Source organism: Scyliorhinus canicula, chromosome 15 (genome assembly GCF_902713615.1).
Source record: "Scyliorhinus canicula chromosome 15, sScyCan1.1, whole genome shotgun sequence".
Classification (NCBI taxonomy): Eukaryota; Metazoa; Chordata; class Chondrichthyes; order Carcharhiniformes; family Scyliorhinidae; genus Scyliorhinus; species Scyliorhinus canicula.
The window spans coordinates 74,524,763-74,548,786 of NC_052160.1; the positions used below are offsets into that span (position 1 = coordinate 74,524,763).

General features: G+C 47.0%; 1 protein-coding gene across 2 annotated transcripts in view; it reads right to left on the reverse strand.

Annotated features, from left to right (window-relative positions):
- Positions 1-404: 404 nt before the first annotated feature.
- Positions 405-24,024, reverse strand: part of LOC119978090 (katanin-interacting protein) — a 307,079-nt gene continuing 283,459 nt past the window's right edge. For both annotated transcript variants that reach the window (XM_038819487.1, XM_038819488.1), the window contains exons 25-28: positions 22,981-23,082; positions 22,155-22,315; positions 16,522-16,607; positions 405-2,480 (exon numbers count right to left, since the gene is read on the reverse strand). In XM_038819487.1, coding sequence (XP_038675415.1) covers positions 2,422-2,480; positions 16,522-16,607; positions 22,155-22,315; positions 22,981-23,082 — 408 coding nt within the window. In that variant the 3' untranslated portion in view covers positions 405-2,421. The remainder of the gene's footprint in view (positions 2,481-16,521; positions 16,608-22,154; positions 22,316-22,980; positions 23,083-24,024) is intronic.

Consider the following 24,024-nt stretch of genomic DNA (forward strand, 5'->3'; position numbering starts at 1 on the left):
CCCCTTCTGGTGGTCATCCATTTCTCTGCCTGCACCTTGGGTGTGACCACATTTATATAACTGCTATCTATGACGCTTTCTGCCACCTGCATGCTCCTAAGTGCATCCAACTGCTGCTCCAACCGAACCATGCGGTCTGTGAGGAGCTCTAGTTGGGGGCACTTTCTGCAGATGAAGCTATCCGGGACGCTGGAAGCCTCCCGGACCTGCCACATCTCACAGTCAGAGCATTGCACCCCTCTAATTGACATTGCGTCAATTAATTAGTAAATTAAATTTAAAATTAAAAAAAAAAGTTACTGTCAATTATATTTTTTCTAGCACTAGATTCCATCTGGGCCAAGATATCAGAGACCACACATATCCACCCTTAAAGTGATTATGCATTCCGTAGTAAATGTTTTCAAACTTTTATTGCTTATAATTTTGAATTGGAATGAAACGTGCAGTAAGAATTATTAAAGAATGCTTCTCATCTGCCAGTTCAGGGCCTGTAGAAGCCACAGTGCACTTGCAAAATGGATGTTACCTGGGCCAATTTCTAGGCCACTGATTCTCAAACAACGTACTAGCAAATATGATAATGGTAGTTTGCATATGGCATTTTGAGGACAAATAGGATCTTACACGACTGAAGGGAACCAGTCATGTAAAGTGATCCGTATGTGACAAGGCCAACAAAAGGTTGACTTTTTTCAGTGAAGCTTGTGTTCATATGTCTTTGTTTGTCCATCCCCTCCAAAATCCTGACATTACAATAAAAGAATGTCAAGGGTCACAACTCGTCATCAATGACTGGATACTGGGTCCAGTTCTGGTTATCTAATAGACCGCAGTGGGTACAGAGCTATGTACCAAAATGATTCTGGGTCTGAGGAATATTAAGGTACCAGCAATATTAAAAAGTTCTCTTTGTAAAATAAATGTTGATATGACCTAATTGAGATTTTCAGGATGAAGGGAATTTGGAAAATCGATCCAGAAAAGTATAATAGAATTGAATTATCCCTGATTAAAGTAGTCTTTCCAAAAGAACAAATTGAGAATTAGTTCATTTCCACAGGAACATTAAAATAGTTAATACGTGGAGCAATAAGGATTGCTTTACATTACAAAATACATTTTCTGTTGCTCAGAAGTGGATTTTTATTTATACTGTGACTGTCAAACTACTTACAAATTGCTCAGATTTTAAAACTGGATTTTTAAAAATAGGTATACCTTTTCTTTACACTCTACATACATATATGTACAATTACATGAAAAATGTTAGAAAGAACAAAGTCTGATATATGTCTAAGTACAAGACATCAGTACATTATAAATTCCTCCAAATGCTGCAAACATTGTACCGATCACATGTAGCGGAATCAGCTTGTGTTTGTGTTTCACAATGATTGTATTTCAAAGTGAGGCATTAACAAAAATAAGAATTCTCAATGTGAGAAGAAGTTGTTTTGATTCAGCATAGCTGATGAATATATACAGCTGTACTTTGTATTTTTATAACCCACTGAATGGCCAAAAGCATGAACCCATTAATAGCTTATTTGATAAACAAATTATTTAGCAGAATATTTCTCTGTTGAAGCAGTAATTTGTTCAAAGGTCACTTAGTGCTTATCAGGTTTTAAATGTCAATTACATATTGAACATTTGATCAAATAATATTGCTTGAATGATAATAAAGCAATTAATAATAGTGTTTAAATCAACTCACGTAATATCCCAATGACAGAACTGATTACCAAAAATAATGTTTCTAACAAGTTCCAGGTCTCCTGGAACAGAACATGGACAATAAATAACCCAAGGTATTTCTAAAAAAAAGTTCTGAATAAGAACTCTCAATTGAGCTTGACGACACCATATTGCAAAATGATTAAATATTTATTTAGACATAAATATCAAGGAGTTTCTCAAACTTATGGGCTATTTACTTGGTGCATCAATTTTGATGAGTATATTTGGAAACACTGATTTTACTCAAAGCATGACGAAATTTTAGAAGCCTCGAGATGCAATTGATAATCATTTTGCTACACGACTAATTCAGGTTTGTGCAGACACAATGTAATGGGGACAATATGCAACCAGGCACAAATAAGGGGAGCAAATATTATTTTGTCTGATGTTGTGAAGTCAGTTTTGGCATAGAGTAACTGCAGCTTCACTCTGTAACTTGGCTTGAAGGTGCTGAGTGCTAACTGTAGGTGAACCAGCACACTCATTCACCCTCGGAAGCCGATAAAGCAGCCAAAAACAAAAGCTGCAAAGGAGAAAAGAATCAAATTTGTAGGCTTTAAACTAATATAGGGTAAATAGCTTTTAAGTTGGATTGAAGAAAAATCTCTGCCAACTTTTACTCAATGGAGACCACAATCCAAATCACAAGCAATAAGTCCAAGACTGAGATCTTCATCAGAATCTTCTTCTCCCAACTGATCCCCTATCAGTCATGCATGTCTTTGGGCGCAAGGCTAAAAATAAGAAACAGAAGGTTAAACCTCTTTGCAGGCACAGTTTATGAAGGAGAATCTAGGTATATAATACAAAGTGTAAAAAAGTGAAGCAGACAAAATGCTTAAAATCAACTGCTTCCTTGCATTCTGTACTTCACATATACTGAAAATGTTTTTTTAAATAAAAGGTCTGGTATATGTTCACAGAAACGTATAAAACAGGCAGAGGCCATTCCGTCCATTCAGTCTGTCTGTACTTCCCCTCGGTTCAAGCAAATCATCCAAATTATACTAACCCAACTCTGCCCTCATATTTATTGTCGTTCCCTTTGCTTACCAATCCAATTCTAATCTTAAATGGTAACATTGTTTCTACCTTGTTCACTAAACCTGGAACTGAATTCCACAGTCTCTTTGTCAAAAGAGTTTTTAATGCTCACTGTTCGAAATCCCTTGTTCTCAACTACTTCTCTCTGCACTGTTCCATCAATTCAGCATTTTAAATACTTTTTACATATTGGCAGTAAATGCGCTGCTCCATGAGAAAACACTCCAATTTTCTCAAGTCTGTCAGCACATTCCAGTGAATTGCTTTTTTAAAAAAAAAAGTCAATTTTATTAAGGTATTTTTGGCATATAAAACAATGACATTGTATAGTACTGTACAGAAGGAAAAGCAAGTAACGCATAGTACAAACCACAACTCCGTTCTCACAAGGACCTGCCTAAACCACCCCCTACTCTGCACTACCCTAGCCCCCTCCCCCTGCTGACGATTAATTCTCCGCGAAGAAGTCAATGAATGGCTGCCACCTCCAGGCTAACCCCGATAGTGAACCTCTCAAGGTGAACTTAACCTTTTCTAGACCAAGAAAGCTCGCCATGTCCGATAGCCATGCTTCGCTCATTGAGTCCCTCCTTGCCAACAGTATTCGTCATCGGGCTACCAGGGAAGCAAAGGCCAAGACGTCGGCCTCCTTCTCCTCCTGGACTCCCGGGTCCTGCGGCACCCCAAAGATTGCCACCTCAGGACTCATTACCACCCCGTTTTCAAAACCCGGGACATTATGTCCGTGAATCCCTGCCAGTACCCCCTGAGTCTAGGGCACGACCAGAACATGTGGACGTGATTAGCTGACCCACCGGTGCATCTGGCACAGTTATCGTCCAGCCCGAAGAATTTACTCATCCGGGCCACCGTCATGTGGGCCCGGTGCACGACCTTAAACTGGATCAGTCTGAGCCTGGCGCATGCTGCGGTCATGTTTACGCTACCCAGAGCTTCTGTCCAAATACCGTCCTCCATCTCCCCCCCACCCCCGAGCTCCTCCTCCCACTTAAGCTTCAGGTCCTCAGCCTGTGTATCCTCTGCTCCCATTAACTCTTTGTAAATATCTGAGACTCTACCCTCACCTACCTCTCCTCTAGAAACTACCCTGTCCTGCCTCCCCTTTGGCGGGAGGCGTGGGAAGGATGGCACCAGTCTGCGCACAAAATCCCGCACCTGTAAGTATCTAAAGTCATTCCCTCCCACCAGCCCAAACTTCTCCTCCAACGCCCTCAAGCTCGGAAAGCTCCCTTCCAGGAACAGATCACCCACTCTCGCAATCCCCGCCCTCCGCCACAGTCGATACCCACCGTCCATGTTCCCCGGAGCAAATTGGTGGTTGCCACAGATTGGGGTCCACACCGATGCTCTCACTTCCCCTATATGCCCCTTCCACTGGCCCCAGATCCGCAGAGCCACCACCACTATAGGGCTGGTGGAGTACCGCGCCGGCGGGAGTGGCAGGGGCGCCGTAACCAGGGCCAGTGAATCTGCTTTGTACTATCGAACGTCTCTATTGGAATGTCCTTCCAATAATGTGGAGCCCAATTACCTCAGAAAGTAATCGAACAGGGAATTAAGGTTTTTAAATACTGATCATTACCTCTTGGTTTTATCATGAAAGGTGTAATTGAGAGGTCATAAGACAATATAAAATGAACAACCCCATGTAATTGTTTAATAGCCTCCATTGCAGGTGCTGCATTTAGGATCCTATGAACTTGTATCCCTCAAAGTCCATTTTCCACAACATTGAATCTGAGCTTATTTCGATTCAGAGTATAATTACTGTTTTTTTTTATTGAAAATGAATCCTCGTGCTGACACTGAATTTATAGAACATAGAACTGTACAGCACAGTACAGACCCTTCGGCCCACAATGTTGTGCCGAACCAGTCTGAAGCTAAGGTCAAATCAACCTACTCCCAATCATTCTAGTGCACTCCATATGCCTATCCAATAACCACTTGAAACTTCCTAAAGTGTCCGACTTAACTACCATAGCTGGGAGTGCGTTCCACGCCCCAACCACTCTTTGAGAAAAGAACCTACCTCTGACATCCCTCCTATATCTTCCACCATGAACCTTATAGTTATGCCCCCTTGTAACAGCTACATCCACCGAAGGAAATTGTCTCTGAACATCCACTCTATCTATCCCTCTCATTATCTTATACACCTCAATTTCCAAACATTGACTGAAAATACTATAGTTCGAGTACTATAGATGGGTCAGTTTTTGTGCAGTGTGTGCAGGAGGGTTTTCTGACACAGTATGTAGACAGGCCAACAAGGGGCGATGCCACATTGGATTTGGTACTGGGTAATTAACCCAGCCAGGTGTTAGATTTAGATGGAGGTGAGCATTTTGGTGATAGTGATCACAATTCGGTTATGTTTACTTTAGCGATGGGCAGGGATAGGTATATACCGCAAGACAAGAATTATAGCTGGGGGAAAGGCAATTATGATGCTATTCGGCAAGATTTAGGATGTATAGGATAGGGAAGGAAACTGCAGGGGATGGGTATAATCGAAATGTGGAGCTTTTTCAAGGAACAGCTACTGCTTGTCCTTGGTAAGTATGTACCTGTCAGGCAGGGAGGAAGTTGTCGAGCAAGGGAACCGTGGTTTACTAAGGAAGTTGAAGCACTTGTCAAGAGGAGGAAGGCGGCTTATGTTGGGATGAGACATGAAGACTCAGTTAGGGCACTTGAGAGTTACAAGTTAGCCAGGAAGGACCTAAAGGGAGAGTTAAGAAGAGCGAGGAGAGGACACGAAAAGTCGTTGGCGGATAGGATCAAGGAAAACCCTAAGGCTTTCTATAGGTATATCAGGAACAAAAGAATGACTAGAGTAAGATTAGGGCCAATCAAGGATAGTAGTGGAAAGTTGTGTGTGGAATCAGAGGAGATAGGGGAAGCGTTAAATGGATATTTTTCGTCAGTGTTTACACTGGAGAAAGACAATGTTGTCGAGGATAATACTCAGGTACAGGCGACCAGGCTAAATGTTGGAGGAGGTGTTAGCAATTTTGGAAAGTGTAAAAATAGATAAGTCCCCTGGGCCAGATGGGATTTATCCTAGGATTCTCTGGGAAGCCAGGGAGGAGATTGCAGAGCCTTTGTCCTTGATCTTTATGTCGTCTTTGTCGACAGGAATAGTGCCGGAAGACTGGAGGATAGCAAGTACATAGAACATAGAACAGTACAGCACAGAACAGGCCCTTCGGCCCTCAATGTTGTGCCGAGCCATGATCACCCTACTCAAACCCACGTATCCACCCTATACCCGTAACCCAACAACCCCCCCCTTAACCTTACTTTTATTAGGACACTACGGGCAATTTAGCATGGCCAATCCACCTAACCCGCACATCTTTGGACTGTGGGAGGAAACTGGAGCACCCGGAGGAAACCCACGCACACAGGGGGAGGACGTGCAGATTCCACACAGACAGTGACCCAGCCGGGAATCGAACCTGGGACCCTGGAGCTGTGAAGCATTTATGCTAACCACCATGCTACCCTGCTGCCCTGTGTTGTCCCCTTGTTCAAGAAGGGGTGTAGAGACAACCCTGGTAATTATAGACCTGTGAGCCTTACTTCGGTTGTGGGTAAAATGTTGGAAAAGGTTAAAGAGATAGGGTTTATCATCATCTTGAAAAGAACAAGTTGATTAGCGATGCTCAACACGGTTTTGTGAAGGGTAGGTCATGCCTCACAAACCTTATTGAGTTTTTTGAGAAGGTGACCAAACAGGTGGATGAGGGTAAAGCAGTTGATGTGGTGTATATGGATTTCAGTAATGCGTTTGATAAGGTTCCCCACGGTAGGCTATTGCAGAAAATATGGAAGTATGGGATTGAAGGTGATTTAGCGGTTTGGATCAGTAATTGGCTAGCTGAAAGAAGACAGAGGGTGGTGGTTGATGGCAAATGTTCATCCTGGAGTTCAGTTACTAGTGGTGTACCGCAAGGATCTGTTTTGGGGCCACTGCTGTTTGTCATTTTTGTAAATGAGCTGGAAGAGGGTGTAGAAGGGTGGGTTAGTAAATTTGCAGATGACACGAAGGTCGGCGGAGTTGTGGATAGTGCTGAAGGATGTTATAGGTTACAGAGGGACATAGATAAGCTGCAGAGCTGGGCTGAGAGGTGGCAGATGGAGTTTAATGCGGAAAAGTGTGAGGTGGTTCACTTTGGAAGGAGTAACAGGAATGCAGAGTACTGGGCTAATGGCAAGATTCTTGGTAGTGTAGATGAACAGAGAGATTTCGGCATCCAGGTACATAAATCCCTGAAAGTTGCCACCCAGGTTAATAGGGCTGTTAAGAAGGCATAAGGTGTGCTAGCCTTTATCAGTAGGGGGATTGCGTTTCGGAGCCATGAGGTCATGCTGCAGCTGTACATAACTCTGGTGCAGCCGCTCCTGGAGTACTGCGTGCAGTTCTGGTCACTACATTATAGGAAGGACGTGGAAGCTTTGGAAAGGGTTCAGAGAAGATTTACGCGGATGTTGCCTGGTATGGAGGGAAGGTCTTACGAGGAAAGGCTCAGGGACTTGAGGTTGTTTTCGTTAGAGAGGAGAAGGCTGAGAGGTGACTTAATAGAGACATACAAGATAGTCGGGTTTGGTACGTTTCGGCGTAGCCCATTTGGCGTAGCTGATTCGGCGCAGCCGTTTCGGTGTCAGGGAAATAATTGGACTATTCGGCGCAGCCGTTTCGGCGCCAGGACATTTCGACGTCTATAATTGAAGCAGCTGCCCAGTGATCTCCACTGCTGTCTGACTGCGGTGTTACAGAAAGCTGATCAATGTGGAGAATCAGGACAGGATCGATGGAGAGGATGAGGAGGAGGTGGGGGTGGTGGAGCCGAATGGAAGAGCCCCCAGCTCATTCACCCTCATTCACCTATCCTCAACACAATATGACAGCAATTTTACGCCCTGAAATTGCCATTTGTAAAATGAAAATCTCTCACGTTGCAGGAATGTTCATTGTTGAAGTTACGAATTGTTTTGTACAAAATGAAATGACATCGGCATTAAAGCAGCTGCCCAGTGATCTACACTGCTGTCTGACTTTACACAGCCCCCACACTCGGCCGGGATAGAGACAGACAGTGAGCCGCCCCCACACTCGGCCGGGATCCGTGCAGACAGTGAGCCGCCCCCACACTCGGCCGGGATCCGTGCAGACAGTGAGCCGCCCCCACACTCGGCCGGGATCCATGCAGACAGTGAGCCGCCCCCACACTCGGCCGGGATCCGTGCAGACAGTGAGCCGCCCCCACACTCGGCCGGGATAGAGACAGACAGTGAGCCGCCCCCACACTCGGCCGGGATCCGTGCAGACAGTGAGCCGCCCCCACACTCGGCCGGGATCCGTGCAGACAGTGAGCCGCCCCCACACTCGGCCGGGATCCGTGCAGACAGTGAGCTGCCCCCACACTCGGCCGGGATAGAGACAGACAGTGAGCCGCCCCCACAGTCGGCCGGGATAGAGACAGACAGTGAGCCGCCCCCACAGCCGGCCGGGATCCGTGCAGACAGTGAGCGGCCCCCACACTCGGCCGGGATCCGTGCAGACAGTGAGCCGCCCCCACACTCGGCCAGGATAGAGACAGACAGTGAGCCGCCCCCACACTCGGCCAGGATCCATGCAGACAGTGAGCCGCCCCCACACTCGGCCAGGATAGAGACAGACAGTGAGCCGCCCCCACACTCGGCCAGGATCCATGCAGACAGTGAGCCGCCCCCACACTCGGCCGGGATCCGTGCAGACAGTGAGCCGCCCCCACACTCGGCCGGGATAGAGACAGACAGTGAGCCGCCCCCACACTCGGCCGGGATCCGTGCAGACAGTGAGCCGCCCCCACACTCGGCCGGGATCCGTGCAGACAGTGAGCCGCCCCCACACTCGGCCGGGATCCGTGCAGACAGTGAGCTGCCCCCACACTCGGCCGGGATAGAGACAGACAGTGAGCCGCCCCCACAGTCGGCCGGGATCCGTGCAGACAGTGAGCCGCCCCCACACTCGGCCGGGATCCGTGCAGACAGTGAGCGGCCCCCACACTCGGCCGGGATAGAGACAGACAGTGAGCCGCCCCCACAGTCGGCCGGGATAGAGACAGACAGTGAGCCGCCCCCACAGTCGGCCGGGATCCGTGCAGACAGTGAGCCGCCCCCACAGTCGGCCGGGATCCGTGCAGACAATGAGCCGCCCCCACACTCGGCCAGGATAGAGACAGACAGTGAGCCGCCCCCACACTCGGCCAGGATCCGTGCAGACAGTGAGCGGCCCCCACAGTCGGCCGGGATCCTTGCAGACAGTGAGCCGCCCCCACACTCGGCCGGGATCCGTGCAGACAGAGAGCGGCCCCCACACTCGGCCGGGATCCGTGCAGACAGTGAGCCGCCCCCACACTCGGCCAGGATAGAGACAGACAGTGAGCCGCCCCCACACTCGGCCGGGATCCGTGCAGACAGTGAGCCGCCCCCACAGTCGGCCGGGATCCTTGCAGACAGTGAGCCGCCCCCACACTCGGCCAGGATAGAGACAGACAGTGAGCCGCCTCCACACTCGGCCGGGATCCGTGCAGACAGTGAGCCGCCTCCACACTCGGCCGGGATCCGTGCAGACAGTGAGCCGCCCCCACACTCGGCCGGGATCCTTGCAGACAGTGAGCCGCCTCCACACTCGGCCGGGATCCGTGCAGACAATGAGCCGCCCCCACACTCGGCCGGGATCCTTGCAGACAGTGAGCCGCCTCCACACTCGGCCAGAATCCGTGCAGACAGTGAGCCGCCCCCACACTCGGCCGGGATCCGTGCAGACAGTGAGCCGCCTCCACACTCGGCCGGGATCCGTGCAGACAGTGAGCGGCCCCCACACTCGGCCAGAATCCGTGCAGACAGTGAGCGGCCCCCACATTCGGCCAGGATCCGTGCAGGCAGTGAGCGGCCCCCACACTCGGCCGGGATCCGTGCAGACAGTGAGCGGCCCCCACACTCGGCCAGAATCCGTGCAGACAGTGAGCGGCCCCCACACTCGGCCGGGATCCGTGCAGACAGTGAGCGGCCCCCACACTCGGCCGGGATCCATGCAGACAGTGAGCCGCCCCCCCCCCACTCGGCCAGAATCCGTGCAGACAGTGAGCGGCCCCCACACTCGGCCGGGATCCGTGCAGACAGTGAGCGGCCCCCACACTCGGCCGGGATCCGTGCAGACAGTGAGCCGCCCCCCCCCCCCCCCACTCGGCCAGAATCCGTGCAGACAGTGAGCCGCCCCCACACTCGGCCGGGATCCGTGCAGACAGTGAGCGGCCCCCACACTCGGCCAGAATCCGTGCAGACAGTGAGCGGCCCCCACACTCGGCCATGATCCGTGCAGACAGTGAGCGGCCCCCACACTCGGCCGGGATCCGTGCAGACAGTGAGCGGCCCCCACACTCGGCCAGAATCCGTGCAGACAGTGAGCGGCCCCCACACTCGGCCGGGATCCGTGCAGACAGTGAGCGGCCCCCACACTCGGCCGGGATCCATGCAGACAGTGAGCCGCCCCCCCCCCACTCGGTCAGAATCCGTGCAGACAGTGAGCGGCCCCCACACTCGGCCGGGATCCGTGCAGACAGTGAGCGGCCCCCACACTCGGCCGGGATCCATGCAGACAGTGAGCCGCCCCCCCCCCCCCAACTCGGCCAGAATCCGTGCAGACAGTGAGCCGCCCCCACACTCGGCCGGGATCCGTGCAGACAGTGAGCCGCCCCCCCCCACTCGGCCAGAATCCGTGCAGACAGTGAGCGGCCCCCACACTCGGCCGGGATCCGTGCAGACAGTGAGCGGCCCCCACACTCGGCCGGGATCCATGCAGACAGTGAGCCGCCCCCCCCCCCACTCGGCCAGAATCTGTGCAGACAGTGAGCGGCCCCCACACTCGGCCGGGATCCGTGCAGACAGTGAGCGGCCCCCACACTTTATTCTATTTAATTTATATGTAATATCTATTTAAGCTCTTTACTTGTCCAAAAGATTTATTATGTATACCTTCAGTAACACCGGCTGTGTAAAGTCAGACAGCAGTGTAGATCACTGGGCAGCTGCTTCAATACTTTCAGTAACACCGGCTCAGTAAAGTCAGACAGCAGTGTAGATCACTGGCGAACTGGTTTAATGTTGGTGCCTTTCTTTAAGAGACCCGGTTTGGTGCACAAACACTATATCTGACGCCGAAACGTTCCTCCGTCGAAAAATTCCTCCGTCGAATCGGCCACGCCGAATTGGCCACGCCGAAACGTCCCATCCCCAAGATAGTCAGAGGGTTAGATAGGGTGGACAGTGAGAGTCTTTTTCCTCGGATGGGGATGACCAACACGAGGGGACACAGCTTTAAATTGAGGGGTGGTAGATATAGGACAGATGTCAGAGGCAGTTTCTTTACTCAGAGAGTAGTAGGGGTGTGGAACGCCCTGCCTGCAACAGTAGTAGACGCGCCAAATTTAAGGGCATTTAAGTGGTCACTGGATAGACATATGGATGAAAATGGAATAGTGTAGGTCAGATAGGCTTCAGATGGTTTCACGGGTCGGCGCAACATCGAGAGCCGAAGGGCCCGTACTGCGCTGTAATGTTCTATGTTCAATTAAGTCACCTCTCACCCTCCTTCGCTTCAATGAGAAAAGCCCAGCTCCCTCAACCTTTCCTCAAGACCCACCCACCAATCCAGGCAGCATCCTGGTAAATCTCATTTGCACCCTTTCCAATGCTTCCACATCCTTCCCATAATGAGGTGACCAGAACAGCACACAATACTCCAAATGCAAACTAACCAAGGTCCTGATAGCAGCATAACCTCACGGCTCTTAAACTCAATCCACCTGTCAATAAACACTAACACACTATAGGCTTTCTATAGTGGCAACTTTCAGAGATCTATGGACATGAACTCCAAGATCTCTCTGCTCCTCCACATTCTTCAGAACCCTGCCGTTAACCATGTAATCCGCATTCAAATTTGTCCTTCCAAAATGAATCACCTCACACTTATCAGGGTTAAACTCCATCTGCCACTTCTCAGCCCAGCACTGCATCCTATCAATGTCTCTTTGCAGCCTACAACAGCCTTCCACATTATCCACTACTCCCCCAATCTTGATGTTGTCAGCAAATTTACTCACTCAACCTTCAACTCCATCATCCAAGTCATTGATAAAAATCACAAATAGCAGAGGACCCAGCACTGATCCCTGTAGTACACCGCTGGTGACTGGGCTCCAGGTTTAAAATTTACCATCTACCACCTCCCTCTGTCTTCTATGTAATAGCCAGTTACTGATCCAATCGGCCAAATTTCCCTCTATGCCACGCCTCCTTACTTTCCGCATGAGCCGATCATGGGGCACCTCACCAAATGCCTTACTAAAATCCATGTATACGACATCAACAACTCTACCTTCATCTATGTTACCTTCTCAAAGAATAGAATCAAACTTGTGAGGCATGACTTACCCCTCACAAATCCGTGCTGACTATCCTGGATTAAGCTGTATCTTTCCAAATGATCATAAATCCTATCCCTCAGAACCCTTTCCAATAATTTACCGATGACCGAAGTGAGACTAATCGGCCTATAATTCCCAGGGTTATAATAGTCCCTTTCTTAAACAAGGGGACAACATTCACCTCTCTCCAGTCTTCTGCCACTATTCCTGTAGACAGTGAGGACATAAAGATCAAAGCCAAAGGCTCTGCAATCTCAACCCTCGCCTCCCAAAGAATCCTATGATATATCCTATCAGGCCCAGGGGACTCATCGACCCTCAGGATTCTCAAAATTTCTAACACATCTTCCTTCCGAATGTATACTTTCTCCAGCCTACCAGCCTGTATCGCACTATCCTCCTCAACAACATGGCCCCTCTCCTTTATGAACACTGAAGAAAAATATTCATTTCGGGCCTCTCCTATATCTTCAGACTCCATGCACATTCCCACTACTGTCCTTGACTGGCCCTAACTTCACCCTGGTCATTCTTTTATTCCTCACAATTGTAAAAATCCTTGGGGTTTTCCTTGATCCGACCCACCAAGGACTTCTCATGCCCCCTCCTAGCTCTCCTCAGCCCTTTTTTGAGCTCCCTCCGAGCTATCTTGTATCCCTCAAGCACCCTAACTGAACCTTGGTTTCTCATCCTTACATAAGTCCCCTTCTTCCCCTTGACAAGGCATTCAACCTCTTTTGTAAACCATGGTTCCCTCACTCGACCATTTCCTCCCTGCCTGACAGGGACATACATATCAAGGACACGCAGTATTTGCTCCTTGAACAAACTCCACATCTCAATTGTGCCTATCCCTGACAGTCCCTGTTTCCATCTTATGCTCCCCAATTCTTGCCTAATCCCATCATAATTACCCTTCCCCCAATTATAAACCTTGCCCTGCTGTATATTCCTATCCCTCTCCGTTGCTATAATGAAAGTCACTGAATTGTGGTCACCATCTCCAAAGTGCTCTCCCACAACCAAATAACTTGGCCCGGTTCATTACCCAGTACCAAATCCAATGTGGCCCCGCCTCTCGTCGGTCTATCCACATATTGTGTGAGGAAACCCTTCTGCGCACACTGGATAAAAATAGCCCCATCCAAACTATTCCAATTATAGTGGTTCTAATCAATATTTGGAAAGTTAAAGTCACCAATGATAACTACCCTGTGACTACCGCACCTATCCAAAATCTGCTTGCAATCTTTTCCTCCACATCTCTGTTACAACCATTCCTGCCCCTGTTCTATCCACGTCTCCGTTATGGCCACAACATCGTAGTCCCAGAGATCAATCCATGCTTCAAGATCACCAACCTTAATCCTGATGTTCCTCGCATTGAAATAGACACACTTCAAACCACCTTCATGCCTGCAGGTCCACTCTCGTGACCTCGGTACTCTCCTCAGTACTGCACTACCCTCAACTTCCGGAACTCCAGCAATGCTATCTCCTGTACTATAAATCAAGTTTCCCATGCCCCTGGCAAATTAGTTTAAACGCCCCCGAAGAGCTGTAGCAAATTTGCCTCCCAGGATATTGGTGCTCCTCTGGTTCAGGTGTAACCCATCCTGTCTGTACAGGTCCCACCTTCCCCAGAATGTGCTCCAATTATCCAAGCCCTCCCTCCTACACCATCCCTGCAGCCACGTGTTCAACTGTACTCTCTCCCTATTCCTAGCCTCGCTATCACGTTGCACCGGCAATAAACCAGAGATGACAAGTCTGTCTGTCCTGGCTTTTAACTTCCAGCCTAACTCCCTAAACTCGTTTATTACATGCACACCCCTTTTCCTACCTCCGTCGTTGGTACCAATGTGCACCACGACTTCTGGCTGCTCACCCTCCCCCTTAAGGATCCTGAAGACACGATCCGAGACATCATTGGCCTTGGCACCCGGGAGGCAACAAACCATCCGAGGGTCTCGCCCGTGCCCACAGAACCGCCTGTCTGCACCTCTAACTATCGAGTCCCCTGTAACTAGTGCTCTCCTAATCTCCGCCCTTCCCTTCTGAGCCCCAGAGCCAGACCTCGTGACAGACACCCGATCACTGCAGCCTACCCCTGCTAGGTAATCCCCCCCAACAGTATCCAAAGCGGTATACTTATTGTTAAGTGGAACGACCACAGGGGATCCCTGCACTGACTGCTTCCTCCTCTTCCCACCTCTTGCCAATGACTTGCCAATTTTTACATTCAATACCCCAACCAATGAAGGCCAGCATGCCGTATGCCTTTTTGACACCTTCTCCACATGCGATGCCACTTTCAGTGATCGGTGGACATGCACGCCCAGATCTCTCTGCCTGTTGTAAGAGTTCTACAATTTATTGTGTAATCTTCCAAAGTGCATTACTTCACTTATCCGGATGAAACTCCATCTGCCATTTCTCCGCCCAAGACTCCAACTAGTTTATATGAACATAGAACATGCAGTGCAGAAGGAGGCCATTCGGCCCATCGAGTCTGCACCGACCCACTGAAGCCCTCACTTCCACCTTATCCCTGTAACCCAACAACTTCTCCTAGCCTTTTTTGGTCACTAAGGGCTATTTACTATGGCCAATCCACCTAACCTGCATGTCTTTGGACTGCAGGAGGAAACCGGAGCACCCAAAGGAAACCCGTGCAGACAGTGACCCAGCAGGGAATTGAACCTGGGACCCTGGCACTGTGAAGCCACAGTGCTAATCACTTGTGCTACCGTGCTGCCCGGTATATCCTGCTGTCTCGGCTGACAATCCTCTTCACTATCCGCAACTCCACCAATTTTTGTGTCATCTACGAACTTACTAATCAGACCAGCTACATCTTCTTCCAAATCATCTACATACACCAAACAGCATTGGCCCCAGAACTGATCCCTGTGGAACGCCGCTAGTCACTGCCTTCCATTCAGTAAATAAGCAATTCTTTGGCTATATTTTGATAGATAAGAATGGAACTAGGTGCGTACTGTCCTGCACCTCTGAAGTTATCGACCAGCCACTGGAAAGTTTTGCTATTTACTCTAGCTGAATCCTTCATATGATTTTAAGCGGCTCTTTCAAATATCGTCTTAGCCTTCTCTGCTCTAATGAGAACACATCCAGGTTATTCAGCCTATCCACGCAATCACAATGCCTTATCCTGATCAAACTGAAGAGTGGAATGGGTTTGGGATGCTGGAAATCTGAAATGAAAACAGAAAATGCTGGGTGAACTCAGCTGGCCTGGCAGCATCTGTGGAGAGAGAAACAGAATTAACGCTTCAAGTCCATCTGACACTTGTACAGTTCTGTAGAAGGGTCATCTGTACTCGAAAGGTTACTCCGTTTCTCTCTTCACAGATTTACTCTGGTTCATGGTGTTTCTCTTTGAAGTGGCACTTCCTTCATTCAACTCCATTTTAACTAGTTAAGGAAATAACGCTATCCACCTCCTGCCTTACCTTCCCATGACACAAAAAACTCTTTATATCAGCTCTCAATCATCATCCGATTCCAACCAGGGTTCAAATACTCTCACATCTATCTCCTCCATATGTGCCAGTTCTTCTAGCTCACTTGTTCTATTCAATATTCTCCTTGTATTTAAACAAGTGCAGCTCAAGTTAATACCTTTACTCTTTTTCTTAATTATTGTTAAACTACTGTCTGTCATACCTTCCCCTCGACATGTTACAGTACTCTAAAACCATTCTTTCTTTATTCTGCTGCACATTGGTGGACTGTCAGTTCAGGTGACACCCTCCATAATTCCATCCACCCAATGGTCCCAATGTCGTCAGAATCTGAAACCCTTCCTCCTGTACCACCAAGCCATGACTCAATGGATTTTACCTAAATTGCCCAGCACGAGGCACAGTAGGTACTTCTGGGATTGCACTAATTTTATCGCCTTAACCCAAACTCCTCATGTACTGCCTCCACAAGGCTTCAATTCAGCTTTTCACAATGTTATTGGTTCCTACATTGACTGTACCCTTTGGCTTCTTCCGTTCTGGTCAATCTACAATCTCTTCAACTAGAGTTCAGGGTGATTGAAATTCAATTTCTTCATTTCTTTTCCATCCTTGATGACATCCTGCATAATAAGCCCCCCCCCCCCCCCCCCCCCCCCCCCCCCCCTCCCCCCGGTTATTACACTGTGTAACAGCCTCAGTTGTTTACCTAGCCTAAACCGAGAAAAAGATGAAAATTGAACCTGGGTCAGCTGTTTGCTTCTTCTTGGATCGATGAATAATTTGGTTTTCATTGGTCATTTTCACATCCTGGTCTTCCACTTGGTTGCTGCACAATAAAGTAAAACATTAATGAACCTGTCATTGGTTTTTAATGGGATTTTCTACTACTTCTTGTTCTCTTCTCAAAATCCTAAATTTATATAGTTACTGACATCACCTTACTGGTACAGAATCTCAGTCAATTCTTGACAAGATTACAGTGGTCACTGTGGAAACGCATTTTATTTCCCTTCCTCGTGATGGATTGTGTCAAGTGAAGTGTAAAATCCCTCTGCCTACATATAAGAAATACTGAAGTATTAATACAGAAGGCAATCCTTCTCCTGAGATCACTTCCAGAGGGCAAGGCGAAGGGCAGTTGGATGACAGACATCACAGAGGTAGATAAACATGTGCTTCCTGATATCAGTACAGAAACTTGCCTTTGCCCTTCTGGTGTGGTTTAATGTATCAGTTGTGCTCTGGATTACATCTTTTATCTATAAACTTGAGAATCTTGCACATATCCACATGATTACTTCTAATTACCCTGCTTTTAAGGCTAATGAGTCAGAATTTTTCTAACTTTCTTTTTATATTCTGTCTACAGACATTAGTTATCATACATACAAATACTGATTACAAGAGGTCAGAGGCTGGGAATCCTGTGGCGAGTAACTCACCTCCTCACTCCTCAAGGCCTGACCACCAGCTACAAGGCACAAGGAGTGTGATTGTTAACTCTCCACTTGCCTGGATGAGTGCAGCTCCAACAACACTCAAGAAGCTCAACACCATCCAGGATAAAGCAATCCTGCTTGATTGGCATCCACAAATATTTACCTCCTCCGTCACCGACGCACAGTAGCAGCCGTGTGTACCATCTACAAGACGCACTGCAGGAACTAAACAAGCTTCCTTCGACAGCACCTTACGAACCCCTGACCGCTATCATCTGGAAGGACAAGGGCAGCAGATACTTGGGAATATCACCACGACCACCTGGAAATGCCCCTCCAAGCCATGCACCATCCTAACTTGGAAATAAATTACTGTTTCTTCACTGTCACTGGGTCAATGTCCTGGAACTCTCTCTCACAGCAATGTGGTGTAGCTACACCACAAGTACTGTAGGGTGGGTCAAGGAGGCAGCTCATCACCCTCTCAGAGGCTATTAGGGATGGGCAGTAAATGCTTGTCTAGGTAGCGACACCCACATCCCATTAATTAATTTTTCAAACGTTGCTTTGGAGCCTTATATATTACTTCGAGGTCGTAGAAATTTGCTTTATACCTCACTGGCCATACACAATTTTCACTCCAATAACTAGATAAAGCTATGCCACACTTGTTGCATTGTTTCCAGGTGCTTAGCTTCCTTAACAGAATCTTAACTCGCTCCCCTGAATTAATAACGTAAAATTAAGCAATGGTCACTTCATGAGCCAACATCCAGAATCCCGTTGACTCCATTTCCTTCAGCAAACTTCTTTTTTTTTTTTTTAAATTTAGATTAGCCAATTATTTTTTCCAATTAAGGGGCAATGTAGCGTGGCCAATCCACCTACTCTGCACATTTTTGGGTTGTGGGGGCGAAACCCACGCAGACACGGGGAGAACGTGCAAACTCCACACGGACAGTGACCCAGAGCCGGGATCGAACCTGGGACCTCAGCGCCGTGAGGCGGTTGTGCTAACCACTAGGCCTTCAGCAAACTTCTGATGGTTCCTTCTCAGTGACTTCCTTCCATCTTGACATTCACCTTTATCTAGGGATTAATCGCTGATCCCAGTTAACTGCTGCAGTACTGGCGGTAACCACTGTACCTGGTGGTGCTGGCAGTACTGCAGAACTACCAGACTCTGACTGGCCGGCAGCTTCCGGTGGTGCAATCTCTGCCCTATTGGTGGCTTATTCGGAAGTCTGACTCTGCCCAGCTAAGAACTTGATTGTCACTATATAGCAACGGGCTTCCCTGAGAATGACAGCGTGGGGCTCCCCTGGTTTGCCATGCCCCATCACCCACTTTAAATTCTGGCCTACATAGAATAAATTGACACACTCAAACACAGATTCAAACATGTACATGTAAACTGAATGCATTCTTTATTCGGATAAATTAAGACAATTAAGACAAATTCTTTTGGGAACTGATAAACTGAAGGAAGACTACTGCAAATTAACTTTTATATTAATATAACATGTAGCTCATGGAAAGATTACTTCTTATCAATTCAAACTGGATCTATAAATTTTAAAACACAAAAGAAATGTAAATGAAGTAAAGGGGAAATGGTGGTATAATGGTATTGTGACTGGATTAGTAATCCAAAGGCCTAGTCAAATGACCGGGTCAAACAGTATCATATCCCACCAGGGCAACAGTTGGAATTTAACCCCATTAAATAAAAAAATAAAAAAAAATAAAATGCAATTGAAAACTAGTCTCAGTAATGGTGATTATTAAACAATCATTGATTGTTTTAATGCCCTTGCGGGAAGGAAATCTATTGTCCTCAACTGTCTGCATGTGACTCTAGACCACAGCACTGTGGTTGACTCTTAACTGCCCTCTGAAATGGCCGAGCAAGCCACGGAATTCAAGGGCAGTTAAAGATGGGCAACAAATGCTGACCTTGCCAATTAAATCCACATCCCATGAACAAATATATTTTAAAACACACAGGTTGTCCAACACATGTGTTTTTATAAACAGCTGATTGGAGAGAAATATTGCAGAGATCATTACTAACCCTGAAATGTTGGCAAGCAGCATCAGCTTATTGAATATGTTATCATTTTTTCTGGGTTTTTAAAATTCATTTTTATGGGATGTGGGCTTCACTGGTTCAGCCAGCATTTGTTGCCCATCCCTAATTGCCCTTGGAAGGTGGTGGTGAGCTACCTTTCTGAACCACAGCAGTCCATGTAATAATAATAATTGCTTATTGTCACAAGTAGGCTTCAATTAAGTTACTAGTCGTCATATTCTCGGCACCTGTTCGGGGAGGCCGGTACGGGAATTGAACCCACACTGCTGGCATTGATCTGCAAGCCAGCTGCTTAGCCCACTGTGCTAAACCAGCCCCTAACTACACCCACTGTGCTGTTAGGGACGTAGTTCCAGGATTTTGACCAAGTGACATTAAAGGAACAGAATATATTTCCAAGTCAGGATTTGGAGGAGGACTTCCAGATGTTGGTGTTCCCATGTATCTGTTACCTTGTCCTTCTAGATGGCAGTGGTTGTGAGCTTGGAATGTTCTGTCTAAGGAGCCTTGGTGAGTTCCTGCAGTGCAACTTGTAGATGGAACACATGGCTGCGACTGTGTGTCAGTGGTGGAGGGAGTGAAAGTTTGTGGAAGGGGTAGCAATCAAGTGGGCTGCTTTGTCCTGGATGGCGTTGATGTTATTTTTTAAAATAATTTTTCCAATTAAGGGCAATTTAGCGTGGCCAATCCACCTACCCTGTACATATTTGGGTTGTGGGGGTGAAACCCATGCACACAGAGGGAGAATGTGCAAACTCCTCACGGCTAGTGACCTGGGGCCGGGATCCAACACGGATTCTCAGCACCATGAGACAACAGTGCTAACCACCGTGTCACCCCATCGTTGAGCTTCTCGAGTGTTATTGGAGCTGCGCTCATCAAGCAAGCGGGGAGATTTCATCACACTCCTGACCTGTACCTTGTAGATGGCTTTGGGGAGTTACTTGCAACAGGATTCCGAGCCTATGACCTGCTCTTGTAGCCACAGTATTTACATGGCTGATGCAGTTCAGTTCTGGTCAATGGTAACCCCAGGATGTTGATTGTGGGGGATTCAGTGATGGTTATGTCATAGAATGTCAAGGGGTGATGGTTTGATTCTCTCTTATTGGAGATGCTCATTGCCTGACATTTCTGTGGCGCGAATGCTACTTGCCATTTGTCAGCCCGAGCATTGATCCTGCCCAGGTCTTGTTGCATTTGCATGTGGACTGCTTCAGTGTCTGAAGATGCGAATAGTGCTGAACATTGTACAATGATCAACGACCATCCCGACATCTGCCCTTATGATGGAAGGAAGGTCATTGATGAAGTAGTTATAGATGTTTGGGTCTCGGGCACTACCCTGAGGAACTCCTGGAGTGATGTCCCAAGACTGAGGTGACTGACCTCAAACAACCACAATCATCTTCCTTTGCACTAAGTATGACTCCAGCCAGTGTAGATTCAACGCCACCCTCATGATTCCCATTGACTCCAGTTAGGCTCAGGCTCCTTGATGCCATATTCGATCAAATGCTGCCCTGATGTCAAGGGCAATCACTCTCACCTCACCACTGGAGTTCAGCTCTTTTGTCCATGTTTGAACTAAGGCTGCAATGAGGTCAGGCGCAGAGTGACCCTGTGAAACCCAAGCTGAGCATCAGTGGGCATTGTTAACTAAGGGCTGTTTGACAGCACTATTGATAACCCTTCAATCTCTTTGCTGAAGATTCAGAGTAGACTGATCGGGTGGTAATTGGCAGGGTTGGATTTTTGCTGATTTTTGTGTACAGACATATCTGGGCAATTTCCACATTGCTGGGTAGATGCCAGTGTTGTAGCTGTACTGGAACAGCTTGGTTAGGGGTGTGGCAAGTTCTGGAGCACACGTCTTCAGTACTATTGGCGGGATATTGTCAGGGCCTATTGCCTTTGCAGTATTCAATGCCTTCAGCCGTTTTTTGGTATCACGTGAGATGAATCGAATTGGCTGAAGCTTGGCATCTATGATGCTGGGGACCTCTGGAGGAGACTGGGATGGATCATCCACTCGACACTTCTGGCTGAAGATTATTGAGAATGCTTCAGCCTTGTCTTTTGTACTTAAGTGTGGGCTCCTCCATCACAGTAGCTATAAGTCAGAGCAGCAATAACTAATTTAAGAAGCGTGTATTGACAACCAAGAAATTGTTCATGAAAACATTGAAAGTGTTTCCCCCCCTCCCCCAGAGTTGATTGGATGACAGCTATTATAAAACTGACTCCTCAGCAACATCTAATGTGCACCATCAGAATTCTTGCAAATAATTATTCACTTCTCTAGTACCAATGTATCTTCAATACATGATGCCTCAGCATTCCCAAGACCCAGCCTTAAGAATCTATTCCCATAAAATGATCAAAGCATCCTTTTCATATGCTGGCTACTTTGCAAATGGTTCCCACTCATTAGTTACTATTCCTTACAAAATATTCATCATCATCCACTTCTCAAAACCTCACCTTTCATCCTTCTGCTGTGGCAAATCACCACTTACACCTCAAATCTTCCTTTCCTGTACAAAGTCGTTGAATGCATTGTTGCCTGCTTCATCTAGTTCCAAATTTTCAATATGAACCTCATCAGTCAAGTACTTGCCCCATCATAGCAGATCCAAATGACATTCTCGATGATTCTGACCGTGGTGCGTTATCTCTTTTCACCATCTCTCCAGTTGTTGACATGACAACCACACTGTTTTCCACCAACACCTGTCCCTCCACTCTCCATCTAAGTGGCACTATTCTCATTTGGTTCCACTAATACAAGGTTGAGAAACCTAATTTGGGAACAACAAGTAACTGATTGGATTCAATGTACCTTATAACGGTATTTCTCTCTCTGTGTGTCATCTTCTCGTCATTGGTGAAAAGGATAGTATGATATGGGATAACTGGATCACAAGTTGGAAGGATACCTCGGGCCACTTGACTCACAATATCTAGGGTTCCATTGTAAACTAATAAATCGTCAACAAGGAGCTGTGAAATAATAGAAAAATATGGAATAATAACATCGACAAAACCAAACACGGAATTGGTTGTATTTCTTGTACTGATAGATCGCAGTAAAGAATGCTGACATCGGTTAAAAAAATCTTCGTGGCTCACTTGCATATGCATTACATTTGTAAATGACAATTGTGATTAATTAATTTCGGAGTCTGATCAGTCAAATTTATTTTCATTATTTTAAAAATATGACTGCAGACCAAAATTTTCCTATTATGGCATCAACAATGAAACACTCTAAGCAAATGTTTGCTCTGAAAGTGGGCAGTTACAACTAGGATTCCTGAGTCTTATGCTCATGTGTGTGCATCCATTAAACCCAAGTTCAGTATTGTTACTAAGGAGCATACAATTAACCAGTTTAATTACTCAGGAGTCACTTAAAAGAAAGATAACAGGTGGCCTAGTGGTTAGCACAACCGCCTCACGGCGCTGAAGTCCCAGGTTCGATCCCGGCTCTGGGTCACTGTCCGTGTGGAGTTTGCACATTCTCCCCGTGTCTGCGTGGGTTTCGCCCCCACAACCCAAAAACGTGCACATTAGGTGGATTGGCCATGCTAAATTGCCCCTTAATTGGAAAAAAATAATTGGGTAATCTAAATTTAAATTAAAAAAAAAAAAAAAGGATAACATACCCCAAATTCTTTTACTCCTCTATGAGATGTTTTTGAATAATTCCAGAGTTTAATCATTGATATAGAAATGGGTTGATCAAAAATAACATAGATACGATTCACCTGTAACAGAAGGAACATCTCATATACATTTTAGATTCAACAACTCGCACAGATTTCACAATAATACATGAAAATATGATTTATTTTTATTGCAATGATGAGAAAGGCAAGTTCTTTGGAGGTAACAAATGGGCAGCATGGTAGCACAGTGGTTAGCACAGTTGCTTCATAGCTCCAAGGTCCCAGGTTCGATTCCTGGCTTAGATCACTGTCTGTGCGGAGTCTGCACATTCTCCTCGTGGGTGCGTGAGTTTCCTCCGGATTTCTCCCACAATCCAAAGATGTGCGGGTTAGGTGGATTGGCCATAATAAATTGGCCTTAGTGTCCAAAAAAAAAGTTAGGTAGGGTTACGGCGATAGAGTGGAGGATGCTCTTTCCAGGGGCTGGTGCAGACTCGATGGGCCGAATTGCCTCTTTCTGCACTGTTGATTCTATGTAACTCTTATGGTTGACCATAACATTCTCTTTAATCATCCATTCTCCACAGAACAGCTCTTGTTTGGTTTCACTTCCAACTCTGCCAAAGTAGCAATCACATATTCAACAACGTGTTTCGCTTTTAAACCCTGCACAAAGTCTTCCGAGAATCTATACTTTTCACAAGCAGCAGCTGTCAGAAAATTGTTTCTGTGGAGCGGAGGATCTTTGCACTCAAGGATCAATTGGTCACATTGTACTGAAAAGGATGAGGGTTTTCTGGCACTGACTTTCCAAAGTTAGATCTCACACTTGGGCAAAGGGGATCAAATGATATGGGGTGGAGAGTGGGATTAGGTTATTGAGTTGGATGATCAGCCATGATCATAATGAATGCAGAGCAAGCTCAAAGGGCTGAATGGCTTCCTCCTGCTCCTATTTTCTATGTTTCTACATGGTTGCCAAAATGTTAGTGCCAGACAGTACAGGACACCATGGTAATGTTAAAGTATAGAAGTTGATAA